Source organism: Phaseolus vulgaris, chromosome 1 (assembly GCF_000499845.2).
Source record: "Phaseolus vulgaris cultivar G19833 chromosome 1, P. vulgaris v2.0, whole genome shotgun sequence".
Classification (NCBI taxonomy): Eukaryota; Viridiplantae; Streptophyta; class Magnoliopsida; order Fabales; family Fabaceae; genus Phaseolus; species Phaseolus vulgaris.
In genome coordinates this window covers 42,646,753-42,657,070 of record NC_023759.2, presented here as the reverse complement: position 1 = coordinate 42,657,070, position 10,318 = coordinate 42,646,753, and the positions used below count along the sequence as shown (strand labels likewise).

General features: G+C 33.3%; 3 protein-coding genes across 3 annotated transcripts; 2 read left to right on the top strand and 1 right to left on the bottom strand.

Annotated features, from left to right (window-relative positions):
• The first annotated feature begins 398 nt into the window (after window positions 1-398).
• On the top strand, window positions 399-4,975 carry LOC137814372 (UNC93-like protein 3). Its single transcript, XM_068617072.1, has 10 exons — window positions 399-1,012; window positions 1,143-1,306; window positions 1,750-1,813; window positions 1,900-2,013; window positions 2,119-2,166; window positions 2,791-3,047; window positions 3,167-3,257; window positions 3,591-3,703; window positions 3,831-3,954; window positions 4,443-4,975. The coding sequence occupies exons 1-10, from the start codon at window positions 764-766 to the stop codon at window positions 4,635-4,637; spliced, it is 1,419 nt and encodes a 472-aa protein (XP_068473173.1). The 5' UTR covers window positions 399-763; the 3' UTR covers window positions 4,638-4,975.
• A 328-nt stretch (window positions 4,976-5,303) lies between these two features.
• LOC137814374 (uncharacterized) lies at window positions 5,304-6,121 on the top strand. Its single transcript, XM_068617074.1, has one exon. It carries the CDS (start codon window positions 5,443-5,445, stop codon window positions 5,800-5,802), a length of 360 nt encoding a protein of 119 aa, XP_068473175.1. The 5' UTR covers window positions 5,304-5,442; the 3' UTR covers window positions 5,803-6,121.
• Window positions 6,122-6,780: 659 nt separating this feature from the next.
• LOC137814373 (uncharacterized) lies at window positions 6,781-8,096 on the bottom strand. Its single transcript, XM_068617073.1, has 2 exons — window positions 7,904-8,096; window positions 6,781-7,584 (listed from the first exon to the last, which is right to left on the bottom strand). The coding sequence occupies exon 2, from the start codon at window positions 7,570-7,572 to the stop codon at window positions 7,117-7,119; it is 456 nt and encodes a 151-aa protein (XP_068473174.1). The 5' UTR covers window positions 7,573-7,584; window positions 7,904-8,096; the 3' UTR covers window positions 6,781-7,116.
• Between the last annotated feature and the right edge of the window lie 2,222 nt (window positions 8,097-10,318).

The window sequence follows — 10,318 nt, the reverse complement described above, 5'->3', positions numbered from 1 at the left end:
GTTGTTTTCAAATTCAATCTTGAAATATTAAATTATATAAATTTATCACTAGTAAATAAATAAATAAATTTATTTATAGTTGTAAACATCAAATAGTTGGATAATGAGTAAATAAATAAATAAACAATGTGTCACAAACTGAAAAGGTGTATGACATAAAAGCGTGCCCAAGATCCAGTTGAATTCATATTGAAATGGATGAACAGATTCAGATTCAGTCAACCATTATATAGTTTATATATTTATGAATGATTTGATTAATTATAATAATTTTTATAATAAACTCTAAATAATTCTAATATTTAATGAATAGACTAAATTCACGAGCTTCATAGTATATATATTTTTTTCAACGTTTATTGACACAATAAAGGACTAACAATTATATTTGCTGTTTTAAAATTTGATGTGTAACCCAATCTCTAATTTTCGCAACCTTTAAAACAAAAAGAAGTAACCAAAAGAAAGAATCCAAGGTAGGAATAATTAAAAAATGAGGAGGCCAGCAACAGTGTTACGGCTTGAAAATATTTTGATGTGAAGAAGGGGAAAGCAATAATAGTGATGTAAGCGTGAGGGAGAGCTTTTCTTTGAAGAGGACTTTTGGTTTTTGTTTTGTTGGGCTAATGAATTGAAGAAGGAATCTTAGGATAGTATCTATAAGAAGAAGAAACAAAGGAAGTATGTGAAAGTTTTAGATTCGTCTTGTAGCGTGCGGAGTTGGGCCGGCAAGTTGCTATCACGTTTGGATCTTAATGGAATCATGACGTCTGACGAAAGCAGATTTGGGAATATTTATATCCATCCATCCACCAATCGGGAGCTACAATCTCAACCAATGGCCTCTGCAATACCCGGCGACGAAGAGACGCCGCTCGTCGCCGACAATTCGCCGCCCCAAGCGCCGAACACCAGGACTCACACCAGGGATATTCACATCCTCAGTTTGGCCTTTCTCTTGGTTTTTCTCGCCTTCGGTGCCGCGCAGAATCTGCAGAGCACTCTCAACACTGTCAGTATTTTTCGTTTCCTTTTGCGTTTGGTTTCGTTTGCGAGGTAGGGAAACCGAGGTCCTCCTCCAGTAACCGTCTCGATTCGGTTGAGTCTTTAGTGTTTCATCGGTGTTTGAATTTTCACTTCAGGAGGACGACTTAGGTACCACTTCTCTCGGGATCTTGTATTTGTCTTTCACATTCTTCTCTGTGGTTGCTTCTTTGGTGGTGCGAGTTCTCGGCTCTAAGAACTCTCTGCTACTCGGGACTACTGGCTATGTCCTTTATGTGGCTGCCAACTTGAAACCTAATTGGTAATTACAATCTATTCATCTATTTCGTTTTTGGATTTTCACCTGCTTTGCTGCTGCTGCTAAAAATACTATATATACATGTATATGATGGATTTCATATGGATAAAATGTGCTGTTGGTTCTAGGATTTAGTCAATCTTAGTCTTAATATCACTATATTTTCAATTATTTGAATTTTAGTTCTGATGTTTTCCATTCTTAAACAGTTGATTGTCTTTATTTTACATGATGGATTGGTCCCTATATGTAACCTTTAACGAGTGACAAGTATGTGAACCAAAATCTACCTTTCTTTATCATCGTTTATGATTGTTGCTCATACATGCTCGTAGATCTGCTCTATATGTGAGTACCAATTATTTTTTGCTTTATAAATATGTATGCTGTCAATCGTAGTAAAATTTATATGCATATCCTTGACCATTGAGCAATTATTGCTGCAGGTATACATTGGTTCCTGCTTCTGTGTATCTTGGGTTTTGTGCTTCCATAATATGGGTTGGAGAGGTACATGTAACCTGTCAAGGTTTTATAGCTCCTTCAATTTGTCATTGGTCACCTTCATCTTTACTTATTTTAGTTTGACGTGTCAGGGAACATATCTCACTTCTGCTGCACGCAGTCATTCTACAGATAACAACTTGCATGAAGGCGCTGTAATTGGTGACTTCAATGGGGAATTCTGGGCTGTGTATGCACTCCACCAGGTGATCATATTATTTTTTAATCATGATTGATCACTCTGTTGTTTGTTTCATTTTTAAAAAATCTCTTAGAATTTGAAATTGATCAAGGAAATACCTGTTATGCAGTTTATTGGAAATCTTATTACATTTGCTCTACTGAGTGATGATCAGCAGGTACGTGGTGGTTACTCTTTCATATTTTTAGAATTTTCTTTTATTCTGTATTTTAACTCTCGGTTCATGGTATTAGTCACGCATGCCCCTACCTTGTTAGAAACTAAGAATGAAGAATTGCTACTAGTGAAATATCTTTTAGGAAAAGGAAAAAACGTCAACTAACTTGATAATAACGGGACCCCTGATTGAATGAATATAGTATTTAACTTCTCTATCAAAGAAGTTCGTAACTTCTGATAGACCACTATTTATCTATGTGAAATGTGAGTAGCACTGTATAATACACTTTTAGATAAAACTCACGCCACTTTCTATTTGGTGTCTCATTCCCAAACTTTTGAAACTTACAGGAATTTCAACCAATAAAAGAAACACTCCTTTTCAAGCTCTGCAATTTAGCATTTCTGTGTTTTCTTTTTAATTTCCTATTTTATTTATTATTTATATATGAAAAAAATGTTAATATGTATGATATGCAAAAGATTTCGAGGAAATGTAAATATGAGCTCAGTTTTTCCCTGTACCCTTCAACAATCTCATTTGACAACCTAACAAGTTTGAGTTTTTGATTTAAAATGTTCTGCATATTCCAGTATTTGATTTTGTTTCTCATTAATGCAGGAGGGAAGTACCAAAGGAACAACTGTATTGTTTATTGTATTCCTTTTCATTATGACTTTTGGTGCAATATTAATGTGCTTCTTGCGCAAACGGAGTGTTAATAGCAAGGGGGAACAAGAGCTTTCAGGTGCAGATGCTGGTGCATGTGCTTCCTTGAAGTCTCTATCAAAATCACTTGGCGGTGCATTGTCTGATATAAAGATGTTGTTGATCATACCCCTTATTGCATATTCAGGTCTACAACAAGCATTTGTGTGGTAATTTCTTACGAATTATAAGGCATTCGTTCTTTTGGATTTTCAATACTGGTTCTATGATTTATTATGTCCTTTTATTTTTGTTATATCTTTTTTGTTAACGAAATACTTTTTTGTAGGGCTGAATTTACCAAGTATGTTGTAACTCCTGCAATTGGTATTTCTGGTGTGGGTAGTTCAATGGCAGCCTATGGGGCTTTTGATGGAATAGTAAGTACAGGAATGTTGAAGTATATTTCCTTGCCATTGCTGGGTGTTTAAAATTAACCTTTGATTATATCATGTGAACGAGCTTCTGTTTCTTATTTCCTCATCTTTTATTTATGTACTTATATTTTGAAATGTCTTCGAGCAACTGATACCAATATCGACAAGGAAATTGTTATGTTCTACATTTTTTCACGGTGGTTCTAACATGTAGACAAGGAAACTGCCATGTTCTATGTTTTTTCACGGTGGTTCTAATATGTAGAGCTCCTTGCCACATCGAAATATGTTCTAATGGAATCTACTTTATTTTCTTAATTTCTATGAATATGTCAGTGTTCTCTGCTTGCTGGTCGTCTCACCTCTGGTCTCACGTCCGTTACAACAATAGTTTCTGTTGGAGTTTTTGCGCAGGCAGTCGTATTAATCTTACTTCTGCTAGACTTCAGGTTGGCAGTAAATAATTTTCTTTGAATGAAGTTGATGTTATTTAATTTATTTCCCCAATGTTATTTAATTTATTTGCCCAATGTTATTTAATCGTGCTTATATCTCTCTTTCCCACTCCTGATGCAGCATAAGCAGCGGATTTCTTGGTACTCTTTACATACTCTTTTTGGCTGGTTTATTGGGCATTGGTGATGGAGTTTTAATGACGCAACTAAATGCATTGATTGGAATACTATTTAAGCACGACACGGTATACAAATGATGCCCTATTAACATGTTTGCCTTGCTTCTGCATTGCTGTTCATGTCTCAACGCTACTGATTACATATATCTGATTCACAACTTGGACATCCCCAGTTATTCTTCACACATTTCACATGCTTTCTGCTTGATTCTTTTTCTCTATCATATATTTTCCCACTAACTGATACTTTATTTTCCATCATTGGCTTAATAATTATGTTCTTGGATAAATTTTTCCATAATTACTTGTAGGAAAAGGAAATAAAATTGTAAATGAATTGGGTTTATTTTATAAGTTAAAATCAATTTATATACTTAACATTTGTCGAAACTTTTGTAGAAATGCATAAGTTGATTTTAATACACGAGAAAATATCATTGAATTTTATCCTTATATTTTTTTTCCTCCGAAAAGTATTAATGGAAAAGTTTATTCTAGTACGACCTTAGTTTAAGTTGCCTCTAATGCCAAGTCTCTGTTGCTTTCCGCTGCAGGAAGGGGCTTTTGCGCAGCTAAAGATATGGCAATGCGCAACAATTGCTATCGTGTTCTTTTTCGCCCCGCTCATCTCGTTCAAATCTGTGCTTGTGATTATGCTTGCTTTCCTTTGTGTCTCATTCTGCATTTTTCTATCGCTTGCTCTGAAGGTGGGGTACACATCATCATCCTCCACCAGTCACCGAATTTAAAGCTGCTTCAACTACAAAACTGTAGATTTTTGTGTACACATTGTTTCATTCTGTCTTCTCGCGAGCAACACGTCCAATCTGGATTGTCTTTATGTTATGGTGAAATTTCCTTCAGTTGAATGAGCTGTATAAATTGTGACAACTATCAGTGTGTTCGGTAACACATTTGTTACCGCTGGCTGGACGTGATTCCGCGAAAGCAATTAATAGTTGCTTTTGCACTGTTTTTTATGTAAAGTTTCTAGTAAACATGCCCAAGCTTATGTGTAATGTATCTATATGTATTCACTAAAACAGGTTGTTTTATAAATTCTCATTGATCTTTTCTGGCCTTATAAGGGAGTAATAATCTTCTCTGATTTTTTTTTTCTCAGTACCAAAAAGATTATATATGTAACCTGCAGAAGAGGACGTCTTGACCTAAAATGTGAAAAACTAGAAGCAGAGTTTCGATTTAATGTTTGTGAACTAAAGTGCGGAAAGAACGAATCCGCCAACTACCCTGTTTTGTTTCCACGTGTAGAATGCTCTCAATTTTTTAAGGTGCGAAAGTCACTATCCAGTCTAAAACTAAACCGAAGCCATAAAGCATGGCCTGTAACAAGCCCATCGTAGGAGTCTCTAAAGTCATCCTCCACTTCAATACTCATTGGTCCATCACTTACCATTTTTCCTTACCAAAATCACTAAAAAAGTAGCTATGGTTAGGTAGTTTCGCACCAATTTCACTGCATTCCTGTCTTGTTTATATAGACTACATCAACTATCTTATCAACCACCAAGTACCATCCTAGATCTTCCGACCATGTCTTTTTTCTGGTTCTCTAACCTGGTCCGTTTACACTTCACATGGCCTTTAGTAACCTATGCTGCCACTTGGATAACACTTCTAACGTTGACGGTGGCAGTGGCTTCTATCTCACCGCAGGTGGCGTTTGTCTCCGCTATATCCCCCTCCGCTTCGTTCTCTCAGAAGTGCAGCACTGGTGGCTCCATTAGAATGCCCTTGGATGTTCCAGGAGACATCCTGTGTTTTCCTCCTCATATGTTCATCAAGTCTAAGATTGACCTATTCGTTCCACCCGTCTTTGCAGCAGCAATTGTGGCGGCTTCTGCTTGCGTGGTGCGAGCTGTGGGCTTGTGGGAGCATGATCAAACTCGCTGAGAATTTGACCCAGATCACAGGTTTCGAGATTATGTGATAATTTCCTGCTGAAAAGAGCTTCTGATGAACACGGCCTGACGTAGAGATTATCTATGAAATTGGACTAAACTGGTTGCTTCTGTATATATGAGATTATTTATTTTTGTAAATCCACACAAGGACATCATTGTCAAATGTAAGCAATGATGTCTTCCCAATAGATTTCTGAATTATTTGTCTTTCGGGTATGCTGATCATCTGGTTTTTCGTCTGGGGAGTTAGATTGAGGCCAATAAATATTTCATTCAATACTTACAATGAATAATAACGTAATTCTGTAGCTGTTGTTTTCATTTCAACAAATAAAATTGAATGTCATGCAAGACAAAGGAGTAAACCAAAGAACGTCATGCAAGAATCTTGAGACTTTACGAAGATGGTTTGTTGCTAACTGCATCTCAATCCCGTCCTCTGAGAGTTTTAAGGGGCAGAACATTACTCCAGCATTGTTTCTGACATGAAAACCCAATGATATGATCCATATTAGGAATGACTAACTCAGACATTAATGAACTCAGAAATTGAGTATACATGAGATTTGAAGGTGTGGTGTAAAATTAAAAGGAAAACCAAAATTAAGATATTGAGAGGAAGATCAAGAGCTATGAAGTTGTCGACGAAAGATGTCACAGAATTGAGTGAGCACAAATCGAGCTTCATTATGTCGACTCGTGCAGACTCATTCTCTTCTAGTATACGTTGTTTAGCTTCTTTTGCAGACATCATGTTTCGTACTGCAATGATCACATGAACCTTTCGAAGTGCCAACACTCGAGTCGGAGACAAGGAAACACTATTTTATGTCATCTTATTCAACAATATCATATTTTTTTTTGTCGAGCTTTCCACTAGTATTTTGTATATTAGTAATTCAAATTCTTTTAATGCAAAACAAAATTAGCCCATTTTACAAATATTTTCCCATAAACTCAAGCCTGATTTGCTGACAAAAAAAAACTGAAGTCTGATATTGAAAATTCCCTAACCATCGAGTTAAAACCCAATGACTATAAAACAAACCTCGCCTTGAAATATTACAAGGTTGAGGCATCACAATGGTACAATAATAAACACTGGCCCCATAACTAAAAGGGTGACTAGAAAGCCTAAAAGCATTTGATGTATCTTCCTGTACTTGGGTACAAGGTCAAAGAAAGAGACGCAACATTTTGGGGTGGATAAATATGAATCTCTGTTCGGTTCATTTGCATTTCTTCTTTACATCTTGCAATGATAGCGAAAGATATGAAAAACTTGGTATATATTTAGTAAATATCAAAATATCCGCTCTGGTACGGATTTCTCAGCTGGTAGTTGAAGTAATTCTCGAATCCCTTCACAAACAAGCTTAATTTGGGCTTTAATTGATGCAATCAATTGGGTGTACTCCTCTATCTGCCTGGTTATCTTTTCTTCCCTTTTTTCTATGTAGTTCAGAGCTTCAGACCAAGTAAACTCCACGTGGAATCCAAATCCTACATCCACAAATATGCGTTGTGTATCTGGCACTTCTGCCTGAAGGTATACTTCAGACCCAATATTGACCAATGTCCTTAGACTGGTTACACTATTCTTCTCTAGGCTTTCAATATTTCTTCGAAGATCAGCAAAAATTTTCTGTTGTTCAAAAACCTTGTCCCGTTGATTAATCGCATGAATAAGATCCGGTTTCAAACGTTTGTCAACAAATTCTTCAAACTTTCTAACTTTATCCTGGCGTGAGCTGTCCATATGATGAGAGTCCTAGTAAAGGATTGGCCAGCAACGAATAAGCTATATTAGTAAAATCCATACACAAATACCACATAGGTTCATGTTTATATTCCCAACAGTAGCAACAAATAACGGCCGAAAGGTATACATCATTGAAACATTATACATATCCTAACTTGTGGTACATTTGGGCATTTCATCAAGTATGAAGGGGGCAAGGAACAAACGGATTGCAACAATATATACAACGAACATTTTGCATTATTTTCATAAGAGATCATTTAAAATAAATAGGGAACAGATAATCGAAAATACAGCAAAGAGGGTTTAATATGGTCGGAAATGTTACCCAAGAGAGGAGCACTGATTGCTAATTCGTAACAGAGAGTGCACCGCTAGTATATCCGAAGGTAGGGTTTTGAAAGATCACAAAATTGAAAACTGTCCCCCAGGTGATTGCGGCGGTCGGAAGTGGAAACAGGTGCGTGAGCGAAGGGCGTGGCCGACGCAGGTGAGCCGGAAGGGGACGACGTTGGAGCAGAGAGAGAGAGAGGGAGATTCGGTTGAAGCGGAAGAAGAGAGAAGAAAGGAAGAAAAAGAAGAAAAAGGTTAGGGTTGTATCTGATGAAATCTCACAATCAAGTATAATCCAAATTTAATATTTGATCATTTTAAATTATTAGATTAGTCGGATACGGTTGTTAATTTGGTTCGGATCCAGGTTATTAAGTCAATTTAAAAAAAATATTTTCGTCTTGAATAAATAAAATAAATATTCTCAATCTTTAACAAAAAAAAATTACATTTTTTGTTTTAAAAATTACTTTTATAATGAAATATTATTTTATACAGTTTAATTTTAAAGTTTAGAAAAATATTATATCAAAAATAAATTTTAAAATATACCAACAAATTTATAAATATTAAAAATTCACTTTGATCTCTAATCAGATATTTACAAAATTCTAATTTATTATCCGAAAACTATTATTATTTATTTTACTTTTATATATCTAAATTTAGTTTGAATTTTTAATTATAATATCATATAATAATTGATATTGATATTTATATTATGTTTGTTATTTTAATAAAACTACAGAGAATTTAAAAATTAAAAATTATTTCAACACATATTTGATATAATATTTTTAACATATTTATATATATCATATAATGTTTGTTATTTTAACATAATTATAATATCATATAATAATTGATATTGATATTTATATTATGTTTGTTATTTTAATAAAAATATAGAGAATTTAAAAATTAAAAATTATTTCAACACATATTAGATATAATATTTTTAACATATTTATATATATTATAGATGAATCACTTACTTAAACATCAAATCTTATTTAAAAAATCAACATGAGATCTAAATAATAATTTTGATCAATATTCACAAATTGAATTTTTACATTTTAGAAAAAGTTTACATCCTTCAATTTGTGAACATTAACTTGAATTATTATTTAGATTTCAGGTTGATTTTTTAAATAAAGTTTAATGTTGAAGTTATTTGAAATATTAATAAGTGATTCATTTATAATATATAAATATAATATTTTTATTAAATATTATACAAATATGTGTTGAAATAATTTATAATTTTTTAAATTTTTTATATTCTTATCAAAATTTTAGACATAACATATGAATTATATGATATTATTAGTTATTATATTACTTAATTAATTATTAAGGAAATCATTTATTAATTATTGTATCGTATATAATTCATGATTAGTTGATTGAAGATATAATTAGATTTTATATTTCTTTTATATAGTACAATTTTATTTTATATATATACTATACTCTTTTAATTTCAATGATAATTTATTCAATTTAAAATCAATTTTCTATTCTTGACATTATGTTAATCTTTGTTCATAACTGTAAACCAGTCAAAAATGTTATTATGATTTAATTAATGTGTTATTCTATCTTATAATAAAATTGTTGCCAGTCATCATCTTTTAAAAAAAAAACTTAAGTTGGGTGATTGAAAATTGATTATTTATTGCAAACATTGAAGGCATGCAGTCGAAGTTGAATGATCCACATTATAAAAATGCCAACCACTTTAATTCAACCTTATACAGAATCCACCATTAAAACCTTATACCTGCTCCACCCAATGCACTCACTCTCCTATGAAACTCTCAACCAAACACATATAGCCCAAAGGCTACTCCATCAACAAACCACTCATCTACTTGCAAGCACACATTACCTTAAACTTTCGGCATACATTTCCCAATGAAACTGCCATCTGAGCAAATTCAAACAACATCATAAAATAAAACACATATTGTGACTATGTAATTGTACACCTATGACAAATCATTCTTGCGACCACACATTGTTAGTGTTTACGCATAACTAGTTAGTCACACATACTGTAATTATTTCACATGTGTGACTGATCATTCATATCAATAAAATTATCGGAGCTCGTGAGACTGATATTCATGCATGGCTACTCAATCACGCATGAGAATTTATTTATTTCTCTCTTACACTAATCCATTAAAAATTTATTTATTTAAATCTAATTTTTAGTTTTATCTATATTTTATTATATTTTCATAGCAAATATCCATTTTGTTTATAAAGATCTTCAAAATTAGAAAATCCAGATTTTCAATCTAAATTTTCTATTCTATCTAAACCATCTTTCTATACTTCTCTCATTTGTGGTTTTCTCTCTCTCTTTCTCACTCTCCTTGCATCTCTTATTCACTTTTTT